This window comes from Gallinula chloropus (assembly GCF_964237585.1).
Source record: "Gallinula chloropus genome assembly, chromosome: 17".
Taxonomy (NCBI): domain Eukaryota; kingdom Metazoa; phylum Chordata; class Aves; order Gruiformes; family Rallidae; genus Gallinula; species Gallinula chloropus.
This window is the reverse complement of record NC_140102.1, coordinates 16122075-16138123: the sequence shown is the minus strand read 5'-3', so window position 1 is coordinate 16138123 and position 16049 is coordinate 16122075. Positions and strand designations below refer to the sequence as shown.

Below are 16049 nucleotides of genomic sequence, written 5' to 3'. Positions count from 1 at the left end.
GGGGGTCAGTTAGCAGGGAAGGCTGGGGTCTGCTGGCTCTGGCAGGGGCAAACAGCTCTGCCTTGAGGACAGGCGAGTCCCTGGGTGCAGCAGAAGATAAATAAAGGGTGTTCTGAGCATGGTGCCAGGGCTTTGCCCCCTTCATCCTCTAGCTCCCTCCCTCCCAGAGGCTGCCCTTGCCTCCCCTGCAGTAAGCACAGCCCAACTGGAGTGGACAGGTTCATTTATTCCATTGCTTGAGCTATGTCTAAGGCTGAGGCACAGTGGTAGCAGCAGGGAAGGAGCAAGCTTTGACCTCAGAGGGTACCCTGGCTGGGAGTGGGGGGGGGGGAAATGGCTTCAGGCTCTGCTCATCACCACTGCCCTCCTGCCCCACTGCAGGTCCAAAGCCTGCACTCCTCCCACACACACACCTTGCACACTGAGTTTCACAAGGGCTCTTCCCACCACACTTTATAAAACCAGCCTTGTCCCCCCCTCCATGCCACCTACTAGGGTGTGAAGAGTAGGGAGAGGCCCCTACCTGCCCCCCCCACACACACCACAGGGATCAGGAGTCACTGCAATAAATAAGGGAGGGGGACATCTCAGCAGGAAAGGGGCAGAGGGAAGCACACAGCAAGCACGCTACAGGGAAGAGGGAAGGTGCTGCTGCATCAGCGGCCTGTGGCACAGCTATGGCTATCCAGCTCCTGGGGGCTGGCCCCGTCCTTTGGGGAGGTGCTACAGCCTGGGGGGCTCGTAGGGCTCATCCTCTGGCAGGGGCAGCCCTGGTCCACACTCTCCCTCCTCTGGCCCAGGGCCTGGTTGATCATCTCCAGGCGGAGGGCAGGCAACAGGCCCAGATTCCTGGGGTCGGCCATGGCCAGGGGGTTGTCATGCCTGGGGCCCACCTGCTCCCACAGAGTCTTGTAGAAGGGGCTGCCCTGGCTGTCAGCTGCCCTCCCTGGCTCCTTGGCTTTGCCTCCACAGCACCCTGGCTCCTCCTGGGGTAGGTGGATGGTGGGGATGTCCCCAGGGAGCCCTCGGCGGCTCTGGGGCGAGGGGCTGCGGCTGGTGCCCCTGTCCCGGCTGGAGGGACGCAGGATGAGGCCCTGGAACTTGGCCAGGCTGGGGCTTCGACTCCGGTGCCGTTTCATCTTGCTTGGGCTGGGGCTTCGGGATTTAGGGGCCAGCAGGACAAGGGTGCTGTCATCCTCTTCTGAGCTGCTGCCTGAGCTGTCTGTGGGGCTGCTGCCCTCTTCCGACCTGGGCAGGGAGATCTGCACCCTTGCATCAGCACTGCTGCTGGCCTGCAGCAGCCCTGCACACATCATCCACCCCCCCAACACACACACCCTCCCCACCTCCCTCAGCCCCTCACCCTCATGCTTTGGCCATGCTGACCTGGAAGGGCTCAGTCACCCCAGCGATGCTGCTGGAAATGTTGCTGTAGTATCCAAGGATGTACTCGCCCTTCCCCTTGGGCAGCGCCTCCTCTGAGAACATCACCTGCAGCCCGGAGACAGCTGATGGGCACACAGGCTGGGCACTCCCACCTCCAGCCCCAATCTGAGAAGAAACCCCTGCCACCAGCACGGGGGGGGGGGACCTGCCCAAGGCTCAGTACCACCCACCAAGGAGGTGCCCTCCTGCTCTGTCAGGGGTATAAACAGCCCATTATTTCCCCCACAATGGGGCACACACACCTGAGGAGACAGCAAGGCTGGACCCAGCTCACCTGGGCACACAGCTGCTTCTCAGGGTAGCGCTCTCCATCATCACTCCTGGCCCAGACATAGGACACGTAGTCTTTAGGGTGCCGAAAGCCCACCTGGTGAGGAGAGGTAACATCAGCCCCAGCACCCACACCAAGCCTCAGCTGTCCTCTCAGCTGGCCCCTTCTCCATGCAGGGGGGCTAGAGGAGCTACCTTGCACCAACCCAGCAGGACCCTAGCCCTCAGGAGTGCTGGGCTTTGGACCCTGGGGGGTGAACATGCCAGGAACCCACATCCAGGAGTGGGGGTAGCCCTGAAAGGACCCTGCAGGACTCTGCAGCACTCCCCCCTCCCTCCAGCCCCAGCAGTCCCCAAGCCCCTACCCGGTAGAGTCCTATCCAGTCCCAGGAGCTCCGGTGGAAGCCAGCAGCCATCTTGTACCTGACAACTGCTTGCTCAGGCCTGCTCCATTCATCAGCCACGTAAATCTCAACTGGGGGCTTGTCTGCCTTGGAAGCAAACTGTCAGACACACGTGGTCAGCAATGGCATGCCAAGGAGAGCTGTCCCCCCCACTGCCCAGGGCACCCATCCAGGGCTAGGTTCTCACAAGCATCAAACTGCAGCCCCTCATCCCAGTGGGAAGAGACAGCTGAACTTGCCAAGCAGCAATAAAGCTCAAGTCCTACAGGCCCCATGGCTCACTGCACCCACTTGCTGGGCCTCTCATCCCTGCAGCGCTGGCTTGTGCACCCCGTGGCTCTGGGCAGTGCTCACCTGGACAGCAAAGATGGCAGCTACAGGCTTGTGGTCGCTGACTGTGTACTCCATGTGGCTGCAGTAGCAGAGCTGGCTCACCGACAGGACCCCACGGCTGGGCCGGCGCCCTCCTGCGCCCAGCCCGACGCTGGGAGATTTGATCTTCCAGAGGATGCGGTCAGTCCAGGCAGGTTTTCGCTTCTTGGCACTGCAGGGCACAGAGGGGCATCTCTTGCCTGGCAGGGGGCAGCAGGCTGCACCCCAAACTGCCTCCCCCTGGCGCTACGGCAGCAGGGGACGCGGCTCATCTCGGCACACAGCTCAGCTGCAGGGACAGACCTGCGCTGGCACCAGCACCACAGCTGTGCCCCAGCACGCCTTCCCCACAGTCCAGCCTCTCTGCCCATCCCAGCTTCTATCTGTGCCAGCATCAGCCCCTGCCTTGCTGGCACCAGCACCCACACTGGTTCTGAGCCCCACCGCACCAGCATCCCTCAGCCATCCGCTCCCAGTCCAGAGCACATCCCAGCTCTGCCTCCCTACCTGCTGTCGTATTTGTTGGTGCCTACATCAAACTTGAAGGTGGGTGGGAAGTTCAGAGGTCCCTCCTGAAAACCGCTGAGGACTGGCCAGGTGCTCTTGGCGATGTTCAGCTGTGGGGAAGAGAGCAGGTCAGGCAGCACACCAGCCCCTATGGCTCAGGCTCCTCAGCAAGTCTCCCCCTAGACCTCTTCCCCACCCCACCCCAGCACAGTTATCCTTGCCAGCCCCACAGAGCCCTCAGGGTTTGTCTATACCATGCAAGCAGCGGGTCTGTAGACTCAATGCACCCAGCTAGTCCTAAAGGAAGCTTATGCCCAGCTCCCATAAAGACCATCCTGGGACTGTGCTGCCCCTCCCCACAGAGCCAGGGCTCTTCACACCCCAGCAAAGGGACTTGCCCTACCCCACAGCTGCACTGGCAGCTTTGGCAAGAGCCAAATGGCACTTGGGCCCAGGCCAGCCCTTACCTGGTCCTTCTCCCAGAGCTGGCTCAGGATGTTGCTGTCGATGGCATACTTCACGAAGCGGATGTCAAGGCTCTCGATGCGGAAGTTGAGGTCCCCAAACCAAAAGACAAGGCTGTGGGTGGGAGGAAGGCAACAGGCTGGAAGGGCCAAGGCTACCAGAGCAGGGTGTCACAGCAGGGGGAACACAGCCTCAGCGTGCAGCAGGAGTGCTCTTGGGAGCAGAGCTGCAGGTCAGCACTCAGACGACACGCCTGGCTAGTTGCCAGCCCTGCCAGGGACTCCTCAGGTAGCACCAAACAGACCTGAATTCTCCAGACAGGAATCCAGAGTGGAAATTTCCACTGGAAGGCACATCCCACAGTCAGACTGCACAGACTGGGGTAGAGCCAGGCCCTGCACCTCACTGATCCCAAACTCCCAACAGTGTCAGAACAGCAGAAGCTGCACCAGGTCTGAATGTGCCCCAGGGGAGACCAAAGACCCCCTCTAACATTTACCCCACCATCGTGGGTCCCCACTGGGCCACAGGATAATTCTGCAGCTCTGCAAGCAAGACCCCAACTCCAAGGTGTGCTGGGATTTGGGGGGGGGGGGGGGGGGGGGGGACAGACCCAAGCCCTATCTGGAGGTGGTCAAGGACAAGGTCTGGCACTAATACCCTGGCCCAGCCTGGGGAGCAAAGCAGTAGGGTACGCACTCATGGTCCAGGATGCCGCTGGCCACGCGGCCCTCGAACTGCTGCATGTGCAGTATGGTGGCAAAGTCCTCCTTGCGCTGCTCTGCCTTCTCCAGGTGTGCTGGCAGGTGGCAGTTCAGGAAGCAGACCATGTGGCCGAAGATGGAGAGACGAACACTCACCCCACCCTTGTTGCCCTGCACCGAGAGGATCCCATGACTCCTCGGGAAGCCAGGCCCTCCTCCACTTCCCCCACCACCACCACACCCCCCCAGGGCCACACTCACCCAGTAGCCTCCCAGCCCTGTCCTCGTGCAGTCTGTCTGGATGTCATGCAGGAAGGGGAGGTGGTAGTACTTGGCAAACACCAGGAGGATCACACCTTGCATCCGCACCGTGCTGACCTGCGACGGGAGCAGAGGCTGGAGCAGCACGGCAGCCGAGCCCAAGGGGACAGGGGCAGCCTTCCCCACCCCACCTCCAGGCTGCAGGGGCAGCACACTCATCCTCTGCATCCCTCCATCCCTGCAGATGACTAACAGCAGAGTTAGCTCGGAGCTCTGCACACTGGCAACTGAGAATCATAGAATCATAGAATCACAGCCTGGTCTGGGTTGGAAGGGACCCCAAGGGTCACAGAGCTCCAACCCCCTTGCCACAGGCAGGGACACCAACCTCCAGGCCTGGAGCTACACAAGGTTGCCCAGGGCCCCATCCAGCCTGGCCTTGAACACCTCCAGGGACGGGGAATCCACCCCCTCTCTGGGCAGCCTGTTCCAGCCCCTCACCACTCTCTCTGTAAAAAACTTCCCCCTAATATCTAATCTAAACCTTCCCTCCTTCAGCTTTAGTCTATTCCCCCTTGTCCTGCCATTATCTACCCTTTTAAAAAGCTGATTCCCCTCCTGTTCCTCTGCTCCCTGCAGGGACTGGGAGGCTGCAATGAGGTCCCCCCACAGCCTTCTCTTCTCCAGGCTGAACCAGCCCAGCTCCCTCAGCCTCTCTTTGTAGGGCAGGTGCTCCAGCCCTCTGATCATCCTTGTGGCCTCCTCTGAACCCTCTCCAACAGCTCCACATCCTTCTTGTATTGAGGGCCCCAGATCTGGCCACAGGACTCCAGATGGGGCCTCACGAGGGCAGAGCAGAGAGGGACAATCTACTACTTCTCTGGGCAGCCTGTTCCAGCCCCTCACAAGAGAAGAGCCCAGCGATGCTAAAGCTTGTGTGTGCTCTGTGCCCTGGCAGCTCAAACCTGGCTGGGGACCCACAGGCTTGTTCTCATGTTCACCTCCTCACACTGGTGTGGCACAGCAGGCAACAAGCAGCTCTCTCCCACTGCACCTTCTCCCTCTGTCCCCACAGCCCAGCTCTCCTCCCCCACAGTTCACCTGCCCAGGAGGCAAAGAGAGGGAACACAGGCTGCCCAAACCCTTTGGGATCTCCTTACCAGGACAAAGTGGAAGGGGCTCAGCACATCCATGAAGAGCTCACTCCACTGGTCTGTGAAGAGGGCATCTTTCAGGCGCTTATTTATCTTGGAGTTCACCTCCTGCAGCCTGGGAGGAAAGAGACAGGTCCCTCAGCCACACCACGTCCCAGAGAGCAGGAGCTCCTTGGGAGAGGTACCAAAGCACAGGGAGCAGGGCCAGGGTGCAAAGGGCAGCTTGAGGGAGGACCCTGGGCTTAGAGGACAAACTAGCCACATCCTTGCTCCAGCAATGCCAGGCCATATGCTAGCAGAAGACACAAGCAGACCTGAACCCACAGGGCCTCTACCCCTTTTAAAAGAGCAGTTCAACTGCACAGGGCTGGGCAGCAGTCTGAAGCCTGTTTCTAGATGCAAGGGGGGGGGGCTTACAGGACATTTCAGCTTCATTGATCTCTAGAGAAAAGCCAAGTCTCACCGGTACTTCAGCACAGGGTGTTGAGGTGCATCCTATAGCCACCAAGCTCAGAGCAGCAGCAAAGAGAAGGTTAATAGTGCTCCTCCTGGCTCAGCAATTAGTGAAGAGAGGGAAGGAGAATGTCCACAGAGAATGGCAGAATCAGGAAATGTCCAAAAATATCAAGTGCTCAGGGCACAGACACAGGTCAAAGGAAGGACACAGCCCTAGAGAGATGCCCTGGAGGTGGGGAGCAGCAGGATGCTCTGCTCTGGCTGGGACTCAGTCCCAGCAAGTCCCTTGCAGTCGGCTACACACCCTCTGCCCCATCCCTCCAGGCTCAGGTCTGCCTCCACAGCCCCATCACACTGGTCTGCAAGGGTAAAGGGACCAGGAGACCAGCTCCAGCACAGCACCAGAACTCCAGCAGGCTGAATCTTACACTGCTCCCTCTCTGCAGCAGCGAGGAGTACTGGGGAGTCCCTGGGAACCTCCTGGAGGCAGATCCAGCTCTTCCACTTCACACCCACAGGGAGAGGCTGCTTCTCACTCCCTGTGGGAAGGCAGCACGTTCCTGGTGGAGGGATCCACACACCACAGCAAACCTCAAGAGACCAGTTTTCCTTTAGTTTCTGGCAGAGTTTCCCTTGCCAGCCGTGCCAATAATGATAAAAGCCCTACCACACAAAGGCTGGCTGCCTTGCCAGAGGCAGAGAGCCAATCCAGCGGTTAGAGGACAGCAGATTTGTGCCCTGGAGGCCTACACACCATTGGCAAAAGCTGAGATGAGGAAAATAGTCCCAAAGGAGTTAAATGCCTCGACGGACCTGACTGCCAGTGCTTGTGGCAAGAGCAGTGCTCACTGAGGCCCAGCTCCACACAGCAGAGTCAGCTGCAGGTGCTCTGAGGGTTCAAGGCTACTCAGGGTCCAAGGGCTTCAGTACCTCACAGTAGCCCCACTTTACTAGCAGCTGATTCTCCATCAACTTCACTGGTGTTTTACCACTTGTGCTGCTTACTCCTCACTGTTGGCTATGCCCTTGGTGAGGCTGGGGCTGCAGCTCTTCCACTCCCCACCCCCAAGGCTATTGGGGATCCCCCAAAGAGGGACAGGGTGAAGCAGAGGAGGGGGGCCTGCACCTCACCCTCTTACCCAATAGCAATCATGTCCACATCGTTGGTCTCGCCCGTGTTGAGGTGCAGGAGGGACGTCACATCATCCGGGGGCACTGCTGTGCCCACATTCCAGGTGACCACTGTGATGCTTGGGAGGACAAAGGAAGAACAGGCTAGCAGAGAGGCCCAGAGGCATTCCCTGTACCCACGTCAGCCCCAGCTCCTCCAAGAAAGCTCTCTGCCCACAACAGAAGTGCTCACAGCTTAGCCAGAGCACATACACCAGTCCCTTAACTCCCCTTTGAGGGAGAAGGGTCCTTACCTCTAAATTCCCCCAGGGTGCTGCAGCCTCACACATGACAAGCCCTAATGTAACCCATATACTGAGGAAATTCTAGAAACCAGCACAAAGAGCCCTCATTCCCATCAACACAGCCCGACTCGGGCATAGCAGGCAGCCTGCAAGACAGGGCATCCCCAGAAAGCCATTTCCCCGGGAAACACGCATCCCTCAGGCTCCTGGGGAGAGAGCTCTGCCCCCAGAGCACAGCCAGCCCCAAGGGCAGGGTGTCACATGTGACAGGAGCCCTGCGAGCCGTGCCCTTCACCAGTGCAAAGCCACCACCCGTCACAGCTCATTAATGCCGCTACGCAGCATGCGCCGGGGGCCCCGGCAGCGCCAGGACAAGCCTCGGTCACAAGGGGCACGTTCCAGCAGCAAGGGAGGGCAGCGCATCGCTTCCCGAGCTCGGGGGCTGCAGGGCAGGCGGCTCCACAGCCTGTATCGCCTCTGACAGGCCACCCTGCACCGGGCATCCCTCCCTCCTCCCTCCCATCCCGAAGCCTGCCTGGCCATAGCCCCTCGGTACCCATCCTCTTCCAGCTGAGCACCACCCAGAACGGGAGGAAAGGGGCAACTCCAACCCACAGGAGGCTTCACTTGGCTGCTTCACGGCAAGGACAGCGCCCGCCCCGGCATCAGTCCCCCCCGGCATCAGTCCCCCCCCGGCATCACTCACTCCCCCCCGGCATCACTCCCCCCCCCTCCCCCCCGGCATCACTCCCCCCCGGCTTCAGTCCCCCCCCCGGCATCACTCCCCCCCGGCTTCAGTCCTCCTCCCGGCATCACTCCCCCCCGGCATCACTCCCCCCCGGCTTCAGTCCTCCCCCCGGCATCACTCCCTCCCCCCGGCATCACTCCCTCCCCCCCGGCATCACTCCCTCCCCCCCGGCATCACTCCCTCCCCCCCGGCATCACTTCCCCCCCCCCCGGCATCACTTCCCCCCCCCCCGGCATCACTCCCCCCCCACCCGGCATCACTCCCCCCCCACCCGGCATCACTCCCCCCCCCTGCTCTCCCCGCAGCAGCTCGTACTCACCGGAACGAGCTGTCCTCCAGCACCCTTCCCGAGCAGCCGAGGAGCACATCGCAGGCGTCAGCGGAGCTTGGCAGCCCAAGGGACCTCCCGAAGAGGGAGAGCTCGTCCAGCTCTGGCTTGGGGAGGGCCGCGGGCTTGGCCAGAGCCACCCGCCTACCCGCGAGGAACTCGCTGGACACCGCTTTGGGCAGGCCGGCGGCGGCAGCCCTGGGCGAGGAGCCGGCCCAGGCCGAGATGTGGTCGCTGGACTCGGCCTTGGGGAGCATCTCCCTCCGCTCGGCGGGCCCCGGCTTCCCGGGGGAGCCGTGCTCCCGGGCATCGAGCTCGGGGAAGGGCGACCAGGCAAGCGCCTGGCCGGGCGCCGCCGGGGACGGCGCGGCAGGGCAGGCGAGGGGGACGCCGGGGCTCGGGGGCAGCAGGGCTGGCAGCGGGAAGGCGAGGGGCCCGCCCGCCCCCTCGGACGGGGCCCGGCCGAGCTCCAGCGGGGGAGGCTGAGCAGCCCGGCCCGGAGACCGCTCGTCGGGCGCGCCGCGCTGCGGCCCCCCGGGCCGGGAGCAGCCGTAGGGGAAGGGGTCGCAGGCGGCGTCCGGCCGGGAGCTCCGGCGGCCGACCGGGACCACGACGTCACCCCCGAGGAAAGGCGCCGCCGGGCCGCCGCCGTCGGGCGGCTGCTGCTGGGCGGAGCCCCCAGAGCCGAAGGGCACCGGCCGCGCTGGGGAGGCGGCGGCGGGGGCGCCGTGCAGGGGGCCCGGGCAGGACGCTGGGGAAGCGGCGGCGGCCGGGCCCCGGTCCACGCTGCCGCGCCGGGCCGGCTCCATGGGCGGGAAGACCCGAGCGGCCGCCGCTCCCCGCCGCTCGCGCTCACCTTGCGGACCCGCCTGGTGGTGGCGGCGGCGGTGGCGCCGCGCGCCCCGTGATGTCACCAACCCGCCCCCCCCCACCTGCGCGGCATCTTAAAGGCGCCGCAGCCGCCCCGCGCGCACCTGCCGCCGCCCCGCCCCCGCCGCTCCGTCCCCGCCCGCGGGGCCGCCCCTGGGAGCGCGCGCGCGCGCATCTGGCGCCCGTGCGCGCGCCGCCTCCCGCGCGCGCCCGGGCACGTGAGCGCCCGCGGGCTGCGGAGCGCGCTCAGGGCAGGTGCGCGAGGTGCCGCCCGCGCGGCGGTGCCGGCACGTGGGGAGCCGCGCGCGCGTGTGCCCGCGGGGAGGGGCCGCTGTTGGGCTGAGCGCGGCGGGGGGGGGGGGGGGGGGGGGGGCCGGGAGGACGGGGGTGTGGGGGGCAGCTGCGCGCCCGGGGCATGCGGGAGGCCCGGTGCCACCGGCCACCTGAGGCAGGCAGAGGCCCTGGGCACCTCCAAAGCTCAGGCTGTGTCAGCAGGACCGACCTTGCGGTGCCCCAGAGCCCGAGGGGCTGGAGCATAGAATGATAGAATCACAGACTGGGCTGGGTTGGAAGGGACCCCAAGGGTCACAGAGCTCCAACCCCCTGCCACAGGCAGGGACACCAACCTCCAGGCCTGGAGCTACACAAGGCTGCCCAGGGCCCCAGCCAACCTGGCCTTGAACACCTCCAGGGACAGGGAATCCACCCCCTCTCTGGGCAGCCTGTTCCAGCCCCTCACCACTCTCTCTGGAAAGAACTTCCCCCTAATATCTAATCTAAACCTTCCCTCCTTCAGCTTCACTCCATCCCCCTTGTCCTGCCATTATCTGCTTTCTTAAAAAGTCGAATCCCCTCCTGCCTATAAGCTCCCTTCAGGGACTGGGAGGCTGCAATGAGGTCCCCCCGCAGCCTCCTCTTCTCCAGGCTGACCCAGCCCAGCTCCCTCAGCCTCTCTTTGTAGGGCAGGTGCTCCAGCCCTCTGATCATCCTTGTGGCTCCTCTGACCCCTCTCCAACAGTTCCACATCCTTCTTGTACTGGGGGCCCCAGATCTGGCCACAGGACTCCAGCTGGGGCCTCACGAGGGCAGAGCAGAGAGGGACAATCCCCTCCCTGTCCCTGCTGCCACCCCTCTGCTGATGGAGCCCAGGATCCCATTGGCTCTACGAGCTGGAAGAGCACGACACGGAAGCCCCGCGGAGCACGGGTGGGGTCACTCCATGGGGCATCTCCTGGTGTCCCGGGGAGGACTGGAGGAGCACAAACACCTCTCCTGTCCTCAGGAAGGACACGAAGCAGCGCTGGAGGCCGGTCAGACGCCTCTCCCTCACTGGGGGGGTGACGGAACCGCTGCCAGCCGCGGGTGCAGCCCCGTCCTTGGGAGGAGCCGGCGCTGCGCTGCCTCGCCAGGGTCTGCCTGGCCAACCTCACCACCCTGACCCGGGAGAGCTGCGGTCGGCTGTCTGCCTGGACCTTGGGAAGGCCTTTGGCAACGTCCCCTGTCAGATCCTCCCAGGGAAGCTGTTGCTATGTGGGCTGGGTGGGCAGATGTTGAGAGGGGTTGAAAACTGGCCGAATGGCCAGGTCCGAAGGGTGGGGGGAGTGGCACGAGGTCCAGCTGGAGGCCAGTAAGGACCAGTGTGCCCGAGGGGCAAGTCCTGGGCCTGATCCTGTTTAACTGACCGGGATGATGGGATGGAGTGCGCTCCCATCCAGTTTGCAAGCGGTGAGAGTGGCTGATAGAGCAGGGGGGACCTGGACAGCCTGAAGAAATGGACTGGCAGGGGGACCTCTTGAAGCTCAGCCAAGAGAAGCACCAAGTCCTGTAAAGTCTGGCATCTGGGGAGGAACAACTGACTGTATCAGGACAGGCTGGGGGTGACCTGCTGGAGAAGAGCTCTGTGGAGAAGGACCTGGGGGTGCTGGTTGATGACAGGGTGGCCATGAGCCAGCAGTGTGCCCTGGGGGCTGAGAGAGACAATGGGATCCTGGGATGCATCAGGAAGAGTGTGTCCAGCAGGTCGAAGGAAGTGATCCTCCCCCTCTACTCTGCCCTGGTCAGGCCCCACCTGGAGTGTTGTGTCCAGTTCTGGGCTCCCTGGGATAAAAAAGACAGGGATCTCCTGGAGAGAGTCCAGAGAAGGGCAACGAAGATGATTAGGGGCCTGGAACATCTCCCCTATGAGGAAAGGCTGAGTGAGCTGGGTCTGTTCAGCCTGGAGAAAAGAAGGCTTAGGGGGGACCTAATTAGTGTTTATAAATATCTTAGACTTGGGATGCAGGAGGAATCAGCCAGCCCCTTTTCAGTGTCTGTGGGGACAGGACAAGGGGCAATGGCTGTAAACTGGAGCATAGGAAGTTCCGCACCAACATGTGGAAGAACTTTTCCCCAGTGAGGGTGACGGAGCAGTGGAATAGGCTGCCCAGGGAGGTGGTTGAGTCTCCTTCTCTGGAGATATTCAAGTCTGGTCTGGATACCTATCTGTGTAATGTGAGATAGGGAGCCTGCTTTGGCAGGGGGGTTGGACCCGATGATCTCTTGAGGTCCCTTCCAACCCCTAAGATTCTGTGATTCTGCCCCTCGGGAGGGACAGCCCCAGCCACCAGGACATGGGAAGTCGCTCTGCTGAAAAGGTCCTAGTTCACCAGGACTCCCAACGCATCCCCGGGGGGGCAAAGAAGACGCATGGTGTCCAGTGCTGCATCAGCCTGGAGCTGAGAAGCCTCAGCAGGAGAGCGCTGAGAGGGGGGAGCCCGGCTCTTTGCCCTGGTGCCCGGGGCAGGGCCAGAGGCGCTGGGCTCCGACGGGGACGCGGGAGCTTCTGGCTGCACCTCACCCAACACTTGTTGCCCATGAGGGTGCCTGAGCCCTGGCACAGGCTGCCCAAGGAGGATTCGGGGTCTCCCACCTTGGAGACACTTGGCTGTGGTGCTGGGCAGCTGTAGGTGGCCCTGCTCCAGGAGGGGCTTGGACCTGAGGGACCCCAGGGGCCTGTGATCCTGTGACCTGGGGGGGGGGATGTGCACACCTGCAGCTGTGTGTGTGTGTGTGTGTGTGTGTGAGCAGGAGGGGGGGTCCCTGTGTGTGTGTGTGAGCAGGAGGGGGGGTCCCTGTGTGTGTGTGTGTGTGTGTGTGTGTGGCCAGGCATGTGTTCGGCTGTACGTGCCGGCCAAGAGCACGTGCAGTCAGCCTGTCTGTGTGAGGCCAGGGAGGCACGGGGAGCTCTGTGTGCCCGACACGCTGGCGGGACTGGGACGGTGTGTGCTGGGCGTGTTCCCGTGCGCTGCCGCGCGCAATCGCGTGCACGCTGGGAGCTGTGGTGCGTGTGGGCGGCTGTGCGCAGCGCCGCCTGCCCGGGCTGCGTGTGTGCGTGTGTGTGTGCAGGGGGTGTCCCTGTGTGTGTGTGTGTGTGTGAGCAGGAGAGGGTGTCTGTGTGTGTGTGTGTGTGAGCAGGAGGGGGATCCCTCTGTGTGTGTGTGTGCAGGAGGGGGGGTCTGTGTGTGTGTGTGTGTGAGCAGGAGGGGGGGTCTGTGTGTGTGTGTGTGTGTGTGTGCAGGGTGGGTCCCTGTGTGTGTGTGTGTGTGTGTGTGCAGGGGTTTTCCCTGTGTGTGTGAGCAGGAGGGGGTGTCTCTGTGTGTGTGTGTGAGCAAGAGGGGGGTCCCTCTGTGTGTGTGTGTGTGTGCAGGAGAGGGTGTCTCTGTGTGTGTGTGTGTGCAGGAGGGGGTCCCTGTGTGTGTTTGTGTGTGCAGGGGGGATCCCTGTGTGTGTGTGTGTGAGAGCAGGGGGGGGGGTCCCTGTGTGTGTGTGTGTGAGCAGGAGGGGGGGGTCTGTGTGTGTGTGTGTGAGCAGGAGAGGGATCCCTGTGTGTGTGTGTGTGAGCAGGAGGGGGGGTCTGTGTTTGTCTGTGTGTGTGTGTGTGTGTGTGTGTGCGGGGGGGGTCCCTGTGTGTGTGAGCAGGAGGGGGATCCCTGTGTGTGTGAGCAGGAGGCGGGTCTGTGTGTGTGTGTGTGTGTGAGCAGCAGGGGGTGTCCCTGTGTGTGTGTGTGTGTGGGGGGGGGGGGGGGGGATGCCCGTGCCGGTGCCCGTGCAGGCGGCTGCCCCGCGTGCTGCCCTCCGGGCGCGCTGCTGACGCGCGCATGCGCTGGCGGCGCGCGCGGGCGGGCTGCGTGGGCGGGCGGGTCCGCTCGTGCCCGCGCGCTGGGGGCGGGCGCTGCGCTCGCGCCGCCGCGGTGCGTGCGCGTGCCCGCCGGGACGGGCGGGGGGGCGGGGGGGGCGCGCTCGGGCGGCGACGTGGCGTTGGGATGCTGCGGGCGCTGCGGGCGCTGCTGGCGCTGCTGGCGGCCGCGCTGGCGGCGGGGGGCGGCCCGGGGTCCCCCCGTCTCCGCGGAGCCGAGCTGCGGGACCTGGCCCGGGGCAAGGTCGAGGTGAGCGCGGGGGGTGGGGGAGGAGGGGGGTCGCGGGGACACTGGGGGCGCCGTCGGCGTGACTGGGTGTCTCCTCCCGCAGAGCTGCGGCGGCTGACGGCTGAACCGGCTGAGGGAGGTGAGTGCTGCCGGCGTGGGGATGGGGGGGGGGGGCGAGGCCGGGGTACCCCATCCGCTGAGCCGCCTGCTCTGCCCGCAGGTCAAGGCCTTCATCACCCAGGACATCCCCCTCTAGTACCCGCTCGGCTCGGTAGCGATTGGTGCGGCCCCACCCGGGCACAGGCCCCTGCTGGGGGTGGGGGGGGAGATAGGATATGATGGGGGACAGGACTGGACCGTGTGGGGTGGGATTGGATGTGGGACAGGGCTGGACCAGACTAGACCAGGTAGGGTGGGGGAGAGGACCAGCTGGGTCGGATGGGGGCCAGGATGGGATAGGAGGAGGACAGGGTGGGGTGAGATGGGATGGGACAGGGATAGAGGATGGGATGGAGGCTGGGACCGGATGCAGTGGAGGAAACAGGATGAGGGGTGGCGGGGAGTGGGATGGAGGATGGGGCAGAGTGAGGGATGGGATGAGAGAGAGGATGGGGTTGGGTGAAGGCTGTGGGACAGAGTGGTTTGGGGGAGAGGATGGGATGCAATGGGTTGGGTTGCACTGGAAGGCAAGGTGGGTTGAGGTGGGGGACAGAATAAGTTGGGACAGAGAACGGGATTTAATGGGATCCGATGGGAAGTGATGGAGGACAGCATAGCATGGGGGGCTGCAAGGGCCTGCCCAGTACTGTCCACTCCTTAACACGCTGCCCAGCCATAACCTGGAGATGAAGCATCTGCCCGGTGCCGACCCCGAGCTCGTGCTTCTCAGCCACCGATACGAGGAGCTGGAGGTGAGCGGGCAGCGTGGCACCCACGGCTGCAGCAGGGGCTGGGGGGGGCTGGTGTGTGCACAGACCGGGCTGCAATCCCTGTCCCTGTGCAGAGAATCCCCCTGAGCGACATGACCCGAGAGGAGATCAACCAGCTGGTGCAGGACCTGGGCTTCTACCGCAAGGAGACGCCTGATGCTCCTGTGCCCAAGGAGTTCCAGTTTGCCCCTGCCAGGCCTCTGCCCACCCTGCTGCCCTACCAAGCTCCCACCACTGATGGCAAGACCCTCCCTGAACATGACGAAGGAGAACACCCAGACCTCTAGTGAGGGGTGTCATGCACGGGAGAGGGTCCTGCATCCAGTCTCCAGTGGGACGAGGGCTTCACAGCAGCTGGGGATGGTGCTGGGGGATGGTGCCCCTGCTGTCACTTGGTGCTGTGTAGCCTCTGCATCGAGGATGTCTTGAGCAGGGTCTTCCTGGGCATTGTGCACATGCCAGGGTCCTGTGTGCCTGTCATTGCCCTCCCTCCCTGCAGGCCTGCATCCCATCTTGAGGAGCACCCTTCTTTGTGCTCCCTTGCCACATGCCCTGAGGTTTAGCTGCCTCCCAGCACTGGGCAGTGGTATCCTACCTGTGTGGGACAGGATGAAACCCTCAGCAGAAAGCCCCAGGTGCTGAGGGTAGATGTGCTCAGTCCCAGAGGTGGGAGAGCTGCTGCTGGGAGGCATCTGGCTTCACACCTCAGCAGGGTTGTCTCATATTGAGCCCCATTAAAGCCCTTGCGTAGAGCTGTCTGCATTGTGTTGTCTTTCCAGGGAGGGCTTCGTGGGGCACATCCTGCTCTGCTTTGTACTGGGTATTGGGAGGAGTTGGGTCCCCCAGAGTCACTCACTGAGGCACAAGGGGGGTGGCAGGGTCACAGCTGCTGCTGACAAACTGTCCTGTGGACCAACCATGCTTTTCCTATGCCACCTACTCCATGGCACGATGGATGGATGGACGGACCAGATGGTTGGGGCACCAGGGCTTGGGATGAGCTGCCCTCCCAGGGCTCAGCGTGGGAGCCCACAAGTGGGTCCTGCAGCGCTGAGCTGAAGCCTGATGGCTGTGCCAGCCTGGCAGGAATGTCTGCAGACCTGGTTCTGCCCATCCTCTGTGGGATCTTCTCCCTGCACCAGGCCTGGGGGGGAGCAAGAGGAGATGCAAACCCACTGCCTTTGGTCAGTTCTGGGCATCACCCCTGAGCAAGAGCAGCACGTGCCCTGTATCCCCCCCCCCCCCAGACTGGGTGGGCAGGGGGCCTGTGGGCAGAGGGGTCCAGGAGCGGGCAGGGGGTTCCAGCTCTTCCTTTGG

At 63.4% G+C, this 16049-nt stretch overlaps 2 protein-coding genes across 2 annotated transcripts; one reads left to right on the top strand and one right to left on the bottom strand.

Moving 5' to 3' along the window:
• Positions 1-263: 263 nt before the first annotated feature.
• Positions 264-9339, bottom strand: INPP5J (inositol polyphosphate-5-phosphatase J; the record flags this gene model as incomplete). Its single annotated transcript, XM_084271809.1, has 12 exons — positions 264-1262; positions 1387-1491; positions 1721-1813; positions 2082-2219; positions 2475-2664; positions 3000-3109; positions 3467-3578; positions 4164-4339; positions 4430-4546; positions 5590-5698; positions 7179-7289; positions 8522-9339. 12 exons carry the CDS (start codon positions 9337-9339, stop codon positions 657-659), a joined length of 2685 nt encoding a protein of 894 aa, XP_084127935.1. The 3' UTR covers positions 264-656.
• Positions 9340-13688: 4349 nt separating this feature from the next.
• Positions 13689-15478, top strand: LOC311197965 (selenoprotein M-like). Its single transcript, XM_084271819.1, has 5 exons — positions 13689-13824; positions 13907-13942; positions 14024-14058; positions 14636-14714; positions 14807-15478. Exons 1-5 carry the CDS (start codon positions 13702-13704, stop codon positions 15017-15019), a joined length of 486 nt encoding a protein of 161 aa, XP_084127945.1. The 5' UTR covers positions 13689-13701; the 3' UTR covers positions 15020-15478.
• The last annotated feature ends 571 nt before the right edge of the window (positions 15479-16049 follow it).